Source organism: Mytilus edulis, chromosome 6, assembly GCF_963676685.1.
Source record: "Mytilus edulis chromosome 6, xbMytEdul2.2, whole genome shotgun sequence".
NCBI lineage: Eukaryota > Metazoa > Mollusca > Bivalvia > Mytilida > Mytilidae > Mytilus > Mytilus edulis.
The window spans coordinates 57290590-57310562 of NC_092349.1; the positions used below are offsets into that span (position 1 = coordinate 57290590).

Sequence of the window (19973 nt, forward strand, 5' to 3'; positions counted from 1 at the left end):
GCTATAAAAACAAGTTTAATCCAACCTGTTCTACATTAGAAAATGCATGTACCAAGTCAGGAACATGACATTTGCTATCCATTCGTTTGATGTGTTTAAGCTTTTGATTTTGGCATTTGATTAGCTAGGGAATTTCCGTTTTGGATTCTTCTTAGTATTTTTTTTAATTTTACTTTTTAGATAGGGTGCATATTTTACTCTAAAAATATTTCAACTAGGCGGTAGTGCAGATCCTAAGTATAGTATCTTTCAACTTTGAGATATTTAAATGTTAAAAAAAAATTGCTGTACAACCCAATGGTCTGACCTTTGAATAAATGGTTGTGCACTTCCTTGCAAGGGTATATTTTTGTCCTCCAGTTAAAGTGGCACAGTTTTCGAAATGAATACCGATGCGGAATTGTCTGATCGATATTGCAACCTATAAAAGGAGTTCTATGCATACTTGCGCAACAATGCGCTAGAGTTCAACATCCTGTCTTTTGGGTAAATGACTTTTTGGACGTTATTTCTATTATATTACTAAAATGCACCTACATCTTATGTGATATCACTTTAATTTCAGAAAACGATATAAACAGTTATAACAACTGATGTTTCTTATATCATGCATATGGAATATAAGAATTTGACTCTTAAAATGTCTTTTCTGTAATGATCCATTTTTTTTGTGGGATTCAAAAAAACTCAATTTGGTAACATTCTGTATATAAAATTAGTAAAACTGCTGAAGATATTCTTGTTTTAATATCCCTTATCCATATAGTAATTTTAATTGTAACTTGATATTCCTTGCTTCCAACTTGACATGTCTGAGCTCAAACATTACAAGTCAAACTCGACATTAGCCATGCTTGTTTGTGAAAAGGAGATTATGTGTTAAAACACAGACTGACGAATAAAGGAAGTTAAAACTAGTAACGGTTTTTTACCACTAAAACAGCCATTTTAAAATGAACAACTCTGAAATGCCTAAAATTAACGCACAAAAAATGTCAAGATCCTTTTCAGTTGTTCAGTACATGTTGAGTACATGTATAGTACACCATCTATTGCGATCGATGAAGTACCAGCCAGTACTAATTCAGGTAATTAAGAAAAAAAACGCCTAGCGTTAAATCCAGTACCAATAAGTACATTTTAGTATACTTCAGTTCTTCGATAGAATCGTTGTCCAGTACTTTTCAGTGTAATGAAATTACATGAGGATTGCTTCCCTTTATAAGCAGAGGAATCGAAATTTGACCTACCGAAATAGATTATTTACCGAGTTTTTAATAACATAAACATCACGACGGGTTCCACATGTGGAGCAGAAGCTACTTGCCCTTCTGGAGCACCTGATATCACCCCCATTTTTTGGTGGGGTTCGTGTTGCTTAGTTTTTAGTTTCTATGTTGTGTCTTCTGTACTATTATTTGTCTGTTTATCTTTTTATTCTTAGCCATGGCGTTGTCAGTGTGTTTTCCATCTACGAGTTTGACTCCCCTTCTGGTATCTTTCGTCCATCTTTTAAATGGATTTGGAACATAATATAAAAATGCTTTATATTGGGACGACCTTTACGTGAGCCGTGTTGCTTCGTTAATTGTTTCTGTGTTGGGTTTTTTTTAAGATTGCTGTTTTTCCTGCCATTCTTTTTTAAAAGTTTTGCTAGTTTTGTCTTCGATTTATGAGTTTGAATGTCCAGTTTTGGTATGTTCCGTCTCTCTTTTTACGCTATATTCTAAAAAATTATGAGTTTTAACGACAACATTTAAATTTTAAAATTCGTTCAAGTTTTAATATCATACTGATCAGTGTACATGGCTGTCTCTTGCTGAGAAATAGAATCCATGAAATCAAATGATTTGTGGTAATGACCTTTCATTAATACGACTTAAAGTCTTTACAACAATGATGTCAAGACTTAATTAAAGTGTGAAAAGAGGATAAACCTACGTAAAAAGTGAGCAAATACATAATAACTTAAAACTTGTTTGTTTCTTTTAAATCATGAATGAATGACTTGTGTTGGTGGTATACACTATGTTTTATATTACATTCACAGAAGGATAATAACAATTAAGTGTATACAATAAAATGTCGGTGTTGGTTCTACTTGTACAGGAAATACTGTGACGTTGATCACTGACAACTAAGGTAAGTCATTGTTTCATAATCACATTACATCATGCTAGTGATGGTTTCATACATACTTTTGATTGAATGTCAACAATGGCAAGGTGTTCCAAAAGATGTTTTTAATTTCTTTTATCAATTGGAATATATGTATGACGACACATGCGTACTATGATCAAATACGTCAATCCAAACGCTTGATATAACTCGTACTTGTATGTTTGTTGCATATACATGTAATAATAAAAGTAGAATGCTGCTTTTTTGTAAAGATTAAAAGTTGTAAACGCGTCATTCTGATATGAAACATTTTTGCGATTGACATGGAAACTGCTTTGAGCAAAGTTTTAAAAATTCTTTCAAAATAGAAAAAAGAAACCTTCGATTTTTAACAACATGCACCGTATACAATTTTTAAGATGCAAGTATTGTTAGTAGTGTGCCATATTCTTTCACATGAGTAAGTTCTAATTAAATGATTATATGTTGAGTAAACGCATTGAAAGTCAGTAAGTTCTGAAAAAAATCAAAATTGATCTTTAAGCCAATATAGACATTTAATGTTTTTTGGATGATAAAGGGTTAATTATCAATAGTTCGGTTTAATAACCATTAAATACAAATTTGATAAATATGATACTGGTACATATTTTCGTTAATTCTAATCTTCATCCATTTTTTGTGCACTAGCGAAATCTATTCCTAAACTGTCCATGTTTCCTGTCCGCGAAATATCAAGTCTAGCTAATGGGTTACATATCAACTTTTCCATATCTGCCATGCGTTTTGTTAAGAGATCAACTTTATCTAACACTTGATCCATTTTATTGCTACTTTCTTCTTGACTGGGAGACATTCTGTGACTAGATTTTGTCCGACTTTTTGTCTCTTTGGGTGTTGGTCGTCCAGATCTCTGCTGTTCTGGTTGGTGTTTAAGACTTAACTTCTGCATCTGTGATTTCCACTGTAACTCAAATTCTTTTCTCTTGACAATCGAAACCAAATTCTGTCCAAATGCATCTACAGAAAACAGATTACTTGAAAGTTAGCTATAAATAAAATGTGTATTCATATAATAAGATGTAGAAAGTCCAAATAATTGTCTTTATTTTCATAATAATTGATTGGAGACCCGTAGGACCATTATTTACTAGGAATGGGCACCGAAAATATTAAGTACAATCTTCAGATTATAACATTTTAAATATTTTTCCCCGTGTTGTACCACAAAATATGCTGATAAAATTTAAGCTGAAGCTGATTATCTACTCAATTAGCCATGATTTATGAACAGTAGAATAATAGTTTTAAAAATAATCTTGAATAAAGATTTGTTTTTTGTTATTGGATACGGACGTCTTTTTGTTCTGATACGCAGTAAAAATCATGACATTGAATGAACTTTTTCCACCCGGTAGAAATTAGTTTGTAAATAGACTGTAAAATTTACTACGGCTATTAGTATCAGATTGACTTGTAAAAGTGTTAAATTTTTAAACGTGAATGGTGAAGTTCTAAAAGCATTATTGAGAGACGTAAACTATGATTTTATTTAATTTTGTGAGCAATTGATTAGAATACTTCAAACTTAAATATTTTTCACATTGTATTTCATATTTAAGTTAAACATTATTTTCTGCTGCCCCAGAATGTTAAGAATTAAGCTAACGTCAAATGTACTCTTTAGCGGTGCTGCAGCTGTCTTTGTAATGTCGCGTTATTGTATAGCGATTATGTTTATTGAAAAGGAAGTTGTACTGGCAGACACATGTATGACCAACCGTTTTAATAGTTCCAAAAATATTATCATATTCATTTAACCCTAATAAATAATGTAATAGTGAGTTCCAAAATGACTTTGTTATATGATGCATGGACCCTAGCCTTTCTTTTGAGTAAGAATCAGATAAAATAAGCAAAAGTAAATGTTTGTTGTGACCAGTAGATACCACTTTGTTTGAACCTAATAATTGTGAGATAAGATTGCTATAAAACATATAATATGCATTCGTCATTTTAATATAATACATAATATTTCACATCAAAGTATCCCAGATTGACAATGTTTACACGTACTTTTATATAGATCTTGAATTTCGCATATTTTTTTCTCTATTTACTGTTTATGTTGTCCCTTTTTTTCCCTAGTTATATTCTGTCTTACAGCGGATTCTAACGAGTATGAAGCTATAGGTAGAGTCTTTAGTTAGCTACCTTGCTAGCTCAACCATGAAATCATTTTTACCTTGAAATTGAGAGGAACATAGCACCAATTCGTCATCCAAACAAAACACTCATATCAATGGCCTTATTTATAATATATATGTTTCATACAAACAGGTTTACCTAAACAACTTTGCAAATCAAATTTCATTTCTTATAGTCTTTGTTTGTATTAAAAATGTGTATTCCCCACACATGCTACTTTGTTATGATCTTGATGTCTTTTCGTCGTATGTATGCATAGTTTATATAACTAGAATCTTGTATATTCAATATTCACACAGAAATAGCATATTCACGGTTGTGGACCTTTAATTTAGTTAAACATGCTACGGGGGGAAAAAACAACGAACCAGCAAACAACTGCAGTTTCGAGATGTAAAATATTGACGAGTTTATGAGCACCCACTTGTTCCAATAACATTACCTTACAGATTAATTTCAGATAATAATGCAGCCATGAATAACAATGTGTATGTCTCTACTTCATTTAGATTTATTCTGACCTAGATTGAATGATCAGGTCATATGTACTTTTGGACACCTTCCTATCTTTTTACCTGTCCGGGTGTATTGTAAACATATGTGTATGTGTAAAATTTAAAGTGAATACGGTCAGCACTTGTCATTCATATCAAACTACAATTTATTAACTTGATGTAACAAATTCAAAGACAAGTTAATTATATTGTAATTTGTAATGTTTGATCAGAGACATACTCTGGTTTGATGAAGAAGAAAACAAATTTAGGAATTTCAGCTTTTATAAATTTTTCACCTTTTATCAAATAAAATACTGACTTGGCATTTTTTTCTAAATTTTTATAATATAAGAAATTGAGGATATGGGGAAAAACACAGAAAAAATGTCATCAGAATGTAATGTTTCTAAAATGATTTGCAATTTTATGAATATCTGTTCCACATGAGTTCAATCCTTCAAATATTGAATACTACATATTCTCTACCACTTCGTCTTAAATTTTGAATTGACATGCATGAGAAAAACATTTGACACCTTTATGAAATAAATGGATCAAAGACTCAAGTGTCCGGGTTGCACTTAATGTTTGAATACTGCAATAGAGAATGATCTATACTGAATATGTAACATTTATATAGATTATTTATACATTTTATAGCTGATTGTACGATATGGGTTGTTTTATGGTTGAAGGCCATATACGGTTGCCTATAATTGCTAACACCCAACTCATGTGTACTTTAAAGGGTAGTTAGCAGACGCATTGACACTCATACTTTCAAGATCTCTTTATTTGTTTTATGATGATATTTATCTAATAAGAAAACGGGGAAATTATCTTTATACTATCTATTTATTGATAAGCACAACCTTTAATAGTTCACACACTTTTTAAGAATTTTAAGATGTCTTGACTAAAAACTGGAGGGAAGTTAATCACACACTGGTACGTTCTTTTGTAAATGTAACTAACACATGACCAAGGATTTGTAAAGCGCCACTGTACAAATTCTTGACATGACTGGGTACATTTCTAGTCTTAAAATGGAGGGCGGGGATAAATTTTTAAACAACTGCATAGCAGGTGCATAACTTAAAAGACTTTGTTCTGCAACGTGTTAAGGATCTTGGTTAAAGTTCTTTTTATCGATTGTACTATTGTAAAGTACATACACATAACTGGATTTACAAAAAACCGAGTAATTGATAGAAATGAAATTGACAAATCAAACACACGTTCAACATGCTTGTGAATTAGCTGATAATTATCACTAGATTGGAAAATTATTTCAAAACGGACTTGTAAAACTGGTTTACAATTTTTATATTTTGTCACTAGTTCTTAAAAAACTCATCATAGATACCAGGACTAAATTTTGCACATACGCCATACGCGCGTTTCGTCTACAAAAGACTCATCAGGGACGCTCGAATCCGAAAAAGTTAAAAAGTTCAAATAAAGTACGAAGTTGGAGAGCATTGAGGGCCAAAATTCCTAAAAGGTTTGCCAAATCCAGCTAAGGTATTCTATGCCTGAGGTAGAAAAGCCTTAGTATTTCAAAAATTCTAAATTTTGTAAACAGTTAATTTATAAATACAACCATATCAATGATGATTCATGTCAGCACAAAAAGTGCTGACTACTGGGCTGGTGATACCCTCAGGGAAATAAATCTCCACCAGCAGTGGCATCGACCCAGTGGTTGTAAATAAACTCATCATAGATACCAGGACTAAATTTTGTACATACGCCAGACGCGCGTTTTGTCTACAAAAGACTCATCAGTGACGCTCGAATCCGAAAAAGTTAAAAAGTCAAAATAAAGTACCAAATGATTGGTTCTCTGTTCAACTTTTGACTCCACTCAAAGGCTTGTAGTATCTACCTAATAATTATTTCATGGTTGATCTAGCAAGGAAGTTTACCAAAGAATCTACCTGTACTTTCTACTCATTTGAATTGGCTGTAAGTATGTCTATCAATTACATATTGTTATAATAATATGCGTAAATACTAGAATTGCTTACAAAAATAGTAATTTAAAAGCAAACCACCTCTGATGAATTAGTTAGATTCCTTTGATTATAGATATTGATGATTTTGTCTGTTAACGACGACGGACAACACGTCATGGATAAACTAAATATGGTCCAGTGGTCATTTAGAGCTACGAGTACGACAACATACAAGTATAATACCCACCAATGTCAACAGGACTACCACTTCTTTGTTGTTCAACTATCAATAAAGCTTCTATGAAGCAATGCTTTTCAAGGTGAAATATTTTTTCTTCATTTTGATTTATTGCAAACGTTTGCTTCAGACGTTTTCTGTCTGCACTGTTCAGATATGTACTAGCTTCTTCTAAATAAGGCCTGAGTTGTGGCAGTTCTACCATTATACCTTTAAAATATAAGGGAATATTATAAGCAGCAGCAGCCTCCGTTGTGTCATACTCTCTTTTTTATAACCTGCAGCTTTTATCTTTTAACTTGATAATGTGCTGCAACTGTTATTATATTTTAAAACCAATGCATCTGATATTGATTTTAAAATTGTAATGCTTATCGTAGTTCTTAAACTGACCATTATTAATTTCTAAAACGTATGCTATTTGGACATATATTGACAATATTTTCGAATTGATAGTTACTTGAGTCCTTAGTGTACAAAAGTTCAATTATTATGCGTTTGTTTGGTGTTTTTTTTTGGTTTTTTTTTTTTTGGGGGGGGGGGGTCGGAATAAAACTAGAAATATGATATATATAAGAGCATGCAGTTTTCAACCAAACCAGAATGTATTCAAACATTTCAAACCCTAGATAGTCTTGAGTCTTAATAAATGTGCAAATATGTAACCCAGACTATGACAGACCTGTCAACAGCACTGTTTCTCTGTCTGGTTCTTTGTTAATCTTTTTTATATTTCCCTTACTTTATTTATATATCAATTTGATATCTTTTCGTTTTATATCGACTTTAATATGTATTAAATATTTGCCACTGGACATTACGCAACATCAAATCAAATCATGTTTCCTCGTACAGAAGATAATAGATCAATATACTAAAAAAACATTACAGGTTTACCGGATACAGGGGAAACGGCAACACTTTATAATTGATAATAATACCTGTATTGTGTGGTGTATGAATGGGTGTGTGTCTGTCGACAATTTAAAGATTATTTACCTAATCCATGCTTAACAAAAACTATAGGTAAGGCTTCAACAATGCCATGAATAAAAAACTGGTCGTTTCTGGAAAGAACTTCTTCGTGGACACTCTGGCCTAGAAGGTATTTTAGTTTATCTCTTTCATATGTTACAACTCTAGCAACATGTTCCAAATTCCGAATTTGATATTGTTGTTGCAGAATCAAAAGTCTATGCTCTTCTAGTTTGTGTTTTCTTATTACTATACTTTGTGCTTCTAATAATGACTGAATAACGTGGACATCGTAGCCTAAATCTTTACATTTCTCCAAACTGTGTTGGAAATAAATATGTGCACTATGTATTGATGTTGTGTCTACAAAAGTTGTAGACCTATTCTTTACCATATTAAAAAGAAATGTTATTAGTAGTGTCAGTGATCTTGATATAGCAGTCGTTATTTTTAATCCATCACTTATTTCGTTTAGTTGGTAATGTTCTAATTGTTTATGAAGAGTGGCATTTCTTTTGAAGTAATACTGTAGTTCTTCATTCAGTCGTATACCGGGTTCAGCTTTTGTGTCAACCTTTTTATCTAAAATGCAGTTTAAATATGTAAAAATGCATTGTATATGTAAAAAAAGATGTTTTTAACTTGGTTCAAAATCGATATGTTTAAGTATTGTCTCTATGATTGCAAGATTAACGTATGATAGCTTGACCTTCTTGACATCAAATGACAACAGGTAGAAATCTTGTATATATAACAGATGACGAAAATGTTTTTTGCGAAGGTCTGCAACAATATTCACATAATCGCCGTAGCGTTTGACGTAAACACATGTGTTTATGTTAAGATTGAAAATCGTGTTACAATAAACATGATAAACCTTTAAAATGCTTCCATCATTTCAATTTGAAATAATCAGATGTTACAATTTAGCTATTCCATAAAAAAATATTACCATTATGCTAGAAAAAAATAATGTTGCTCTGGAACCAAGTATTCTCATTCAACATAAATTGAATTCACGTGCTTTATGTCAATGAATAAATCGTGCTGATTAAAGGAAAATAATGGTTCTAGCGGACGGTTTCAAATATAAATGTATTCAATTTTATAGATAAAAAGCTGGAGGCAATTGCAAGTTGATTAATCGTACTGACTTGCCGATTGTGGCTATATAATGAACCGACCAAACACTTTTTGTTGATAACCTGCCTCTTGTAAACATGCGGCACTATGATTAGGCATACTCTTACGTAAACAAGTATCTGCCTTTTAAAAAAAATAAAAAAAATTGCAAAATGAATACGTAATATAACTGAACACCGCTTAGTCATACTGTTGTTGTAGCCTTGTCATTCCTAGCAACACATTGTAAAATAATAATATACCTCGTAACGCAATTGTATTGTCCTCAACAACAATAAAATCCACACCAAGAGAAAGTAAGCACTGTTTTTCTGCTGGTTTTAATCTAGTCAAGTATTCTATGCAGTGGTCTGGTACCATAAATGTTACCAAGTAGCTTTGAGTAGCTTGGATTCCCTGAACTGTTACAAAATGTAAAGGTACATTCATATACGTACTAGCGGTCGATCGTATGGCTTCTAATGTGCTACGGTTATAATTTGCTGTTCCTGCTACATGGAATTTCACATACTTGTAACCATTTACTGAAAATGGAAAGAATGTTACTCATAAAAAGTACATTTTTGTACATAGTTAAATGAATAATTATACTATATCGTTTTTACATGTTTGACATTTTATGTAGATATAGGAAGATGTGGTGTGAGTGCCAATAAGACAACTCTCCATCCAAATAACAATTTAAAAAAAGTAAACCATTATAGGTCAATGTATGTATGTGTTTGTTATAGATAAACCTTGTTTCATAACAGACGAAAAGTCTTTAATACTGCATGTTGTGTCTAGTAGCTTATTTACACAGAAAGGATATATAAAGAGTTCAACAATAAGTTGTCAACTATAGACACGTGCCTATATCATACTTTAGATCTTCCGGGTTAAGGACAAAATACGTTGGAAAGCAATGAAGGCAGTCAAGGAAGACACTCTTATGATATGTGTGAACTCCACTGTTAATAAATGAACATTAAATAAAGGCAACAGTAGTATATCGCTGTTCAAAAGTCATAAGTCGATTAAGAGAATTTCAAAGCAAATCTGGGTTACAAAACCAGGTTTAACCCACCATTTTTTCATAACATGCCCTGTACCAAGTCAGGAAAATGGCCATTTTTGCATTATAGTTCGTTTCTGTGTGTGTTACGTTTCGGTGTTGTGTCTCTGTTGTGTCGTAGTTCTCTTATAATTGATACGTCTCCCTCAGTTTTAGTTTGTAACCCGGATTTGTTTTTTTCTCTATCGGTTTATGAATTTTGAACAGCGGTATACTACTGTTGTCTTTATTTACAAACTAAAATCGTGAGAAACACATCAACCGGAAGAGGAATGCAACGAATTAAAGTGCATTACTTTTTGAGCTGAAAATATTATAAATATTTGTTTCTTAAAAAATCTAAGAAATTGAATGATTGTGAAAACAGTACGTTTGAAGAGGAGATGACTCTTGATGAATGAACTGATGCAATTTTTAAAATGAATCTTAAAAAAGCACATGGGCTTCACGGATAAAATTTGGAAATATACAAAAAATGCTGAATGCACTCAAAACTTTTGTAATCTCTCCTTTTGGTTGCTGCTATGAAAAAGAGAAACTATATAACTCTCAGAAATTTGGATTCGTATCTTTGTTTTATGTCCAGTACCAAGTCAGGAATATGTTATAGTTCGTTTCTGTGTGTGTGTTACATTTTAACGCTGTTTTTTCTGTTGTGTCGTTTGTTTCCTCTTCGATTTGAGTTTAAATTCACCGTATTAGACGTGTCACGGTACTTTTCTATCCCAAATTCATGTATTTAGTTTTGATGTTATATTTGTAATCCTCATCGGATTCTGTTTAATGCTTAGATCGTTTCTTTGTGTGTTACATTTAAATGTTGTGTCGTTGTTCTCCCCTTATATTTATTGCGTTTCCCTCAGTTTTAGTAAGTAATCCGGATTGGTTTGTTTTTCTGTCGATTTATGATCTTCGAACAGCGGTATACTTATGTTGCCTTTATTTACAAGAAAACTTTTTAGTGAACAACCATTTCACTCCAGGTGGGGCGTTAATGTTTTATTTCTAAGTCAGAATTTGTTTTCGAATTTATTTAGTTTTTGACGCTTTCAGTCATTGTTTATTTGAAATTTAACACTTTAGGGTATGTGGACAATCTGCTTTTAAAATAATTTTTGTAGGTGTAGAAGTAATGGCAATTGACATAAGGTAAAACAGAAACTCAAAATGACTAGCAATAAAACTAGTCAGTAAAAGTAATACTCTTTAAATTTGCAAATAAGCTTATAGTGCTACTCTTTTTCTCCAATAAAAAAAGACGTTTCTCAAGCAATTAATTTGATATAAGCAATTAATTTGATATGAATAGTTTGTACTTTATCCGGTTTAAAATTGAATAAAACAAAAAATGAAGAGATATGGCTCGGCGCATTGCCACATTGCCGGGAAAAGTTCGAAGACATGAATTGGTGTACTGTACCTATCAAACGCTTTGCGATTTACTTAGGTTACAATAAACAAGAACTTCATAACTAAACTTTGAAAATCAGCTTTTAAAATGTAAAAAATAATGTACGATTGGAGTAAAAGAGCATTGTAGGAAAACTAATTTTGGAAAACCTAACATATATTTCATCAAACACTTATTAGCCCATTAGTCAGCACTTCGTTGTTGACAAAAAAATCAATTATAGGTTTATGTGTGTTTTCCATTTTAATGTTGTGTTTTTGTTGTGTCGTGTAATATAATATATTTGTAATCCTCATCGGATTTTGTTTAATGCTAAGATCGTTTCTTTGTGTGTTACATTTAAGTGTTATGTCGTTGTTCTCCCCTTATATTTATTGTGTTTCCCTCAGTTTTAGTTTGTTACCCGGATTTGGTTTTTTTTCCTCAATCGATTTATGAATTTCGAACAGCGGTATACTACATGTGCCTTTTTACATGGTTTTATCATTATCATACATTAACTGTTTGCAAATGTATGAACTTTTAGAAATATTACGGATGTTCCTATCCATTGCATAGATAACATATACTTTACAGAATTTGGCATTTTTTTTTAATTTACGGTCAACAATGCTTCTCGACTATTTTGGGGCTTTCAAACTTTTTTATCTGAGCGTCACTGGTCAGTCTTATGTAGACGAAACGCGCGTCTGGCGTATCAAAATATAAGCCTGGTACCTTTGATAAATATTCCGTAAGACATAAATTGAAAACAACACGTTCAATATAGTCATGCGTCCGAAGCGCTTTTCTGGATTTACCTTCATCATGAACGCTCAAAGCCAAACATTTGAAATCCGCGGAATTATAAGTACCGAAACCGCTGAAGAGCTATATGACAAAAATACCTAAAATTAAAAGTCAAATTTATCTAAAGTCAACTTTGCCTGAGGAAGTTGAAACCTAAGTTTCTTAATAATTTCAAAACTTCTAAACGGACAATGTTTAGAAAAGTTGCATGATTTGACAACTTTTATATTTACGAATTAATTTTGAAAAGTAAACTAGACGGGATATAAGTTCCACTCTCTCAAATGATTTTTCTAAGGAGGACTTAGATGACAGACATTGATGCATACATAAACTCACTGCATTTCCCTGCATAAATTAATTACTCATATTAAGTGAAGATAAAAATGTTAACTGGACAATTATTCCCAACTTTTATCTCATCAAATTTGGAAAAATTCAACCTGTATTTAGAATATAAACGACATTGATAAAAATAATTTATAATATTTGATTCATGTAATGCAATTACCTGGTGTATTAGATTCTGGATAACAGTGTAATGTTTCTCCTCTTTCTTTTGCAAATTCAAGCAATTCGTTAAAAAGATCAATGCGTCGAGCATGGTATAACATGGCTTGGAGGCATAGAATATTGTCCCTTGAAAGTAAACATCGTCCTTTCAGATGGTCGAACAATTTAAAAGCAGTCGTTATTTTCTCTAGAACACCTCTTGGAGATCCCTGATCGCCTGTGTAAACACAATATACACGAATGTATTATGAACATATGTTATAAATACTAATTTATATAAGGTGATCTCAGGGATATTAGACACTGTCTGCATACTTTGTTTTCTCAAAATCACGAAACCGCATAAATTAATAAAAGTTTCGTAGAAATTAAAACTTTAATTTTTACTATATCTGTTATTCAACTATGTCTTAAATGCGCAGAATCGAAAAACTAGTAACTCAAATTGATTTCACGGTTAATCATATTTGGTTAAACATTATTTTTTACATTAGAAGCATAACTTAGCTTGCATTATATTCAAATAATTGTATTATTTGATTGAATTTGAACTTCTGTTGTATTTTGTGGTGATAATACAATGACACTCATTTTATTACAATAAAATAAACCAGCTAAGATAAGTTACCCGAAATCACAAATTTCATGATATCTAAGTCCTCATCAGTTATTTCCCTTGCAATGTTAACTAAGAAGACATTCAACTTGTAATCAAGACTAGGGAGGCTAGTGACGTCCACTGTGGTGACATCGACCTCCATTCTATTAGTTTTCACTGAGAAAAATGCCTATAAAACATAATTAAATACATAGATATGGTTGATTTAAGAAATTGTAAAGATATAGTTTGATGTTCTTTAAGATCATAAAGTGTCTATTTAATTAGTATAACCATAATATATATTATGAGTAACACATTTATAAAAAATGCATGTACAAAATGTAATCATATTCAAATTTGATACACATCATTTGAAACAACCTTTTATACACAATACAAATTATATTTTGACTTTGGACAAATAGTAGTGCCTTCGTTATAAGCAAATTGTAAGTTTCTTGTACAAATAATGCTGTATACTAAAAAATCATCTAATTCATTTCTAGCTTATGCAAAGGATATAAAATAATAAGAATTTAGGAAATAAATACATGTAAAGATTTTGAACATTTTGTCGATGTTGAGTGTCCTGCAAATAACATCATAAGTAGTTCATTGTAGCTTGCACAGCTATTTATTATATTTGGAGTGAATCTCTCTATAAGTTTTCAGGGTTAAATTTCTCAAATGTTCAAATGAACCATTTCACAAATTAAACAGAAATTAATTGATTTTCAAAAAAAACGTGTATAGAGTGTATTTATGCATCTTGTACTCAACAGATTCAGCAGTATACAAGTAACAGTAGATTTTGCAAATTGGTGTACATATAATGTAATACAAGCATAAGTTTACAAATTATAAAAACAAATTCAAAATACAAGATCTAACGTTCTAAGATTTAAAATATTTTAGATCAAATTATAAACTGTACAAAGTGATTAAATGGTCGTAAATAAAGGTAACAGTAGTATACCGCTGTTCGAAATACAGGAATCGATTGAGAAAAAAATCCGTGCTACAAACTTAAGGTGTAACACCACTAATTCGGGCCCGGCCAGAAAGCACATACCAGAAAGTAGTACATAGTCAACACAAAATAGTTTCTTCGCATGAGTGTAACATTCAAAATATGTAGAATACTTAGGTATTGTTGGCATCAAATGAAGGCTGAAGGACTGGTGATCATTGTAGAACATTTTTGGACTTTTAATTTTAAATATTAAAACAACTGCACCAAATTTTTAAAAAAGAGGGTACATTTTGTCTGTTTGTCAGTTCTGAAGTACCTGTTTTGGTACATCCGTAGTTCCAGGAACCAGTTTTTTCTTATATACCATTAAAGGTATGCTGATTTTTTCAGTACAAGACACCATTAAGTGTTGCTTTGACATGTAATGATTGCCATTTTATTTGAACTTAAAATGAAAGAGGTGTGCCTGTAGTCGTGGCTAATAAAACCCCAAATTTTACAAAGAGGAATCTAAGTTGAAATTATAAGTTTTAGGTTATATTAACATTTCATGCTTTAGCATAAAATCAAGACAAAGACCCTTAAGTAGTTACACATACAAATAAACGCCATGTTGATATGGGTAGTATTTATATAAACACTATGAAAGTTCAGTTTAGGTACATTATCAACATTTATGAACTAGCATCAAATAACACAATGCAACCTTGAAAAATGTTCAAAAGAAGTTCAAAAACCACAGTGACTGTAATCAATACAATATGCAGTATCATGTAAATCAAAAAGTTAATTTTGTTTGCACTTGTCCTATATCGAGAACCTGATATTTAGTGGTTGTCGTTTGTTGTCGCTGTTCGTGATCATCAGTGTTAACTTTCTCGTTTCTCGATTTTATATAGATTATATCATTGATTTTCATGCTTGAATGGTTTAACACTTATGTCTAGTCATTGTTGGGTCCCGTTATAGCTTGCTGTTTGCTGTGAGCCAAGGCTCCGTGTTGGAAGTAGTTCTTTGACATATAAGGGTTCACTTTTAGAAATCTCGACATGAATGGAGAATTGTCTCATTGACACTTATTTCACATCTTCTTATATCTATGTATAATATGTGGAAATCAAGGCATGGCATAATAGTTTCCTCTTACTTGCAAGACATTATAATTAAATTCAATGTAGAATGAGTAATACATCGGGGAGCGTGAAAATATTTGAAAATTGGAAAAGATCTATCATTTCAAATGTACATGTGTATTTGTATAATGATATTTTTTTATAAACTAAGAGGGTACATGTGATCATAAAAGTGAAAGAAAGAAATGTCTTACTGATCAATTCAAAGTAACCATGCAGCCATTACATGGACGGAAGCATTTTTTCGTATTAGTGCGCAGTCTCTATGAGATATTTATTAGCGGTAAAATGTATCAGTGACGTATCACATGAGATTACGTGTCAGAGATTTTCAGAAAATCTGCGTGTCTATTTATATGTAAACCTTAGGTTCGAATTGATGACATAACATGTTTAGCTTTCTATATCTATTTTTAGCATTTTGTTATTTCATAGGTGCATTACATTCTGAAATACATATAATTTGTTATCTCTTGTGATTTAAAGTGTTTCACATTACCAACCGGAAGGTTTAGTGTAAATAGGACGCAACAGCTGATCACATATTTTCAAACTCGTATTTTGGTTTTGAAAAAAAAAAACAGATAGAAAAAAGTGGGACATGTAGGATTCGTACAAACTCCGAACCGGCAGATCATCATATATGCTTGCACTGTCGGCTTTTCAGATGCAATAACAGGATTTAGCACGTACCCCTCGAGTTTTTTTTAATTCGTTAATTATATATACGAACAAGACGAAACTTTTTAATTAAGTTTATAATATTCATAACCTTAAACAAGTATGAGAATACTACAGTAGAATAAACAGACACATTACATGTTCTTATAGCAACTATTAATTAGGAAGGAGACCCTGGTTAGAACTGTGTGACATTCAAAGAATTGGGTAATGAAGGAAAATCAAAGCCACTCACCCACAACTGTTCTGTAACTTAACAAATTGAACTGAACAATTTGATGTGAGCATGGTCAGATCGTTAAGAGAATATGCATTCTGGGGTTATCCATGTGTTATTAAATTGCATATCTAGTTGTTGTTCGCATTTTACCATCCTAATTGTCATGGCACCTAGTATCCTGTGCATTGTTATGCGATTAATTTATAGAGTTCAAGTGTTTCAAGCGTAATTTGTGAAAATGATAAATGTGGATCAAGACACACTTTTTAAAGGGCAAGGTTGGACAATCGGATTGACAGTTGATATAGCAATTATACAGCACATAAATAATTATAGTGTATCGTCTAGGAATTATTATATTGATTAACAAGTTTCGATCAACCATATAAACATTTTGAAAGGTGTAATGTTTTGACCTTCTATCCGGAATGCTACTTGTGGTGAATTCGGCTGGTGGCATAAACCAAACTAGACATAAATCACAAAGGTATCAGCGTTTTTGAATGAGCTAATAAAGTGTGGTTTATTTATATATGATATATGTAAAGTATTTAAAATTTTATCAAATAAACTCATCATAGATACCAGGATTAAAATTTTACATTAACACCAGACGTTACAAAATACTCATCAGTGACTCTCGAATCAAAAATGTTTTAAAGGCCAAATAAAGTTCAAAGTTGAAGAGCATTGAGGACCAAAAATTCCTAAACGTTTTACCAAATATAGCTAAGGTAATCTATTCCTAAGGTAGAAAAGGGTTTGTTTTTCAATCATAATGAAAGTTTGAAATGAAATAAGGTTTTTCCGTGCGTGTACGAACATTGACGAAGTATGGACACGACTTTCCATGGTTGTTGGTTGGCAACATAGACATTAAAAGATAAAGAACAGATAACACAAAATTGACAGTAAAACAACACGAGGCCTTCTTTATTAAAACGAAGGGTCATCAGAAAATGTTCACAGGGGTGTTTGGTTTCTTGCCGACTGTCAAAAAACTGTCGGAAAACAGCCTCATGTATTTGTGAGGTAAGAATCTTCCATATCATACAATTATTGTCTACTAAATTTAATTTGTTGCCTTTTTGATTTTTTTTTTAACATGTAGTAGAAACAAATTGCAATTTATCAATACAGAATGAAATTGTATTCTGCACTTAATAATCTTCAGTCGGTATCTGCATTTTACCTAAAGTCTTCATATTGTGAATTTAAATCATTTCTTACCCTGTTTTATTTTATTATTTTTAACTTGTTTAATTTGAAAGTATATAGTAGGCACAACCAGAGGAACAATGACCTTTACTGAAGGAATTTTGCAGATGTATTATTGAACTTAACTTTCATTTTACAGTGAGGAGATCTAAGTTATTTAAGCCTGTTTTACATGGTATTTTAGCCATGACTACGTTTACAGTAAATACTTATCAAAGATACCAGACTTATAATTTAATACGCGAGACCCGCGTTTCGTCTACATAAGACTAATCAGTGACGCCCAGATCAAAATAGTAAGAAAGCCAAACAAGAAACTACAAACTACTACAAAACAACCAAACAGTAATAATATCTTTTCTATATTGGCTGTATAAAATGGCATCCTTTGCTCTATACATATGGCTTTATTTGCGTGAGCGAGTTCACTTACTGACTATGCAAATACAGAGTAATTCATAGAATAATAATAATAGATAGGAACGACAATAAAACTATGTAGTTCAACTACATGCATTTTTTTTTTTAAACTTTATATATATATATGATTGACAGATTTAACTATTAAAGGTTCATCATAATACATGAACAAATATGGCCGAATTTTGAACTCAAAAATTACTCTGTGTGCAGACTTGATATAAAAGTTAAAAGTATTTTGCATATCAGAAAGATAAAATCTTTTTTTGATTTTATTGGGCATTTTTTTTCCCTTCCTGTAGAAGATGTAAAAATTAACTAAGTTGGGATATAACTTTGAAATGCTCCCTCTCAGGTAAGAACTGGTTTGTCTTGTATTGATTGTCCTTGATTGGCATGGACAATAGATATCTACACATATAAGTGAGTTAAAGAGTTTATCTGAGTGGACAGTATCAACGTAATTCAGGTGTTTGTTTATTTTTACATCTTCTGCAGAAAGGGAAAAACAATGCCCATTAAAATCCAAAAACGATTTTATCTTTTTTGAGCACAAAAGGCATTCAACTTTCATTTATTTAGTGGATGCCAGGCCTTAAAACTTTCCAAACTTGACAGGTAAGTCTGTACACTGAGTAGTTTTAGAGATGAATATACGGCCATATTTGTCCATTTGTTAATATGATGAACCTTAATCATGTCTACAGTGAATATATGTGAAATATTCAAATCAATTAAATGTCATCAATTTAAAAGGCAAGTTAAATAGTTTTGTTAAAGAAATACTCTTTCGATTCACCTGTGTGACTTTATTCGTGTGACACATGTTTATATTTCGTTTGTTGTGTACAGGTATGTGGTTGTACATTCATAGGTATCCGTTGTTATTCTGCGGTCGATTTAAACATTTTAAAACGGCATGTCAATTCTTTTGGCCGTACAAAAACGTGCATCTATCTAAAAGACCGTTAACATAAACGGTGACTGATGTATAGAAATATCACCGTTCTCCTTCCGACATCAAGTACAACACCTGCCCATATATGGTGCCAGTTTGCATGCATATGACCGGCATGATGTATAAATTCGCTGCTTCCGGTCATAATAGGGAACTGCAGATCGAGAGAGTATCACGATCTCTTCACAAGAATAGCTTTCCAAAAACTCTTGGAGTTCGATGGTGGTCTTCTGCAAGATGACAATTATGTTTTTATCAAACATGTACTGACTCCCAGTATGCACAATGTCACGCCTTTTATCATTGTAGACACCTACAAATGTAGCTTGTAAGATCCACCTATTGTCAGTATTGCTGCTATGTTCTACTTCAAACTATAGATGTAATACTTGATACTAAATGTTAGGAATACAACAATCAAACAATCATAATAGAACCTAACCAATGTTTACAGTAAATACTTATCAAAGATACCAGGCTTATAATTTAATACGCGAGACCCGCGTTTCGTCTACATAAGACTAATCAGTGACGCCCAGATCAAAATAGTTAGAAAGTAAAACAAGAAACTACAAACTACTACAAAACAACCAAACAGTATAATATCTTTTTTATATTGGCTGTATAAAATGGCGTCCTTGGCTTTACATATATATGGCCTTATTTGCGTGAGCGAGTTCACTTAACGATTACTAACTATGCAAATACAGAGGGATTCATAGAATAATATAAATAGATAGCAACGACAACCAAACTATGTAGTTCAACTATGTATTTTTTTATTAAACTTTTTATATATTTATGATTGACAGATTTAACTATTTAAGGTTCATCATAATAAATGGACAAATATGGCCGAATT

General features: G+C 31.8%; 1 protein-coding gene across 2 annotated transcripts; it reads right to left on the minus strand.

Annotated features, from left to right (window-relative positions):
* Positions 1-1761: 1761 nt before the first annotated feature.
* Positions 1762-15937, minus strand: LOC139527944 (uncharacterized). 2 transcript variants are annotated; one of them, XM_071323638.1, is made up of 7 exons: positions 15809-15881; positions 13536-13695; positions 12906-13124; positions 9383-9664; positions 8022-8579; positions 7032-7232; positions 1762-3141 (listed from the first exon to the last, which is right to left on the minus strand). In XM_071323638.1, the coding sequence occupies exons 2-7, from the start codon at positions 13666-13668 to the stop codon at positions 2783-2785; spliced, it is 1752 nt and encodes a 583-aa protein (XP_071179739.1). In that variant the 5' UTR covers positions 13669-13695; positions 15809-15881; the 3' UTR covers positions 1762-2782. The 2 variants fall into 2 exon arrangements, with proteins under 2 accessions (XP_071179739.1, XP_071179740.1); XM_071323639.1 differs by having other exon boundaries at positions 2713-3141; positions 7032-7220; positions 15809-15937.
* Positions 15938-19973: the final 4036 nt, after the last annotated feature.

Excerpts from the sequence above, each read along its gene's own strand:
- LOC139527944 (XM_071323638.1), bottom strand. The coding sequence starts at position 13,668 with ATGGAGGTCGATGTCACCACAGTGGACGTCACTAGCCTCCCTAGTCTT. Across the intron at positions 9,665-12,905 it reads TCCAGAATCTAATACACCAG|TAAATGGTTACAAGTATGTG; the intron begins GTAATTGCATTA and ends TTCCATTTTCAG. Across the intron at positions 7,233-8,021 it reads TTTTGTTAAGCATGGATTAG|GTATAATGGTAGAACTGCCA; the intron begins GTAAATAATCTT and ends TATATTTTAAAG.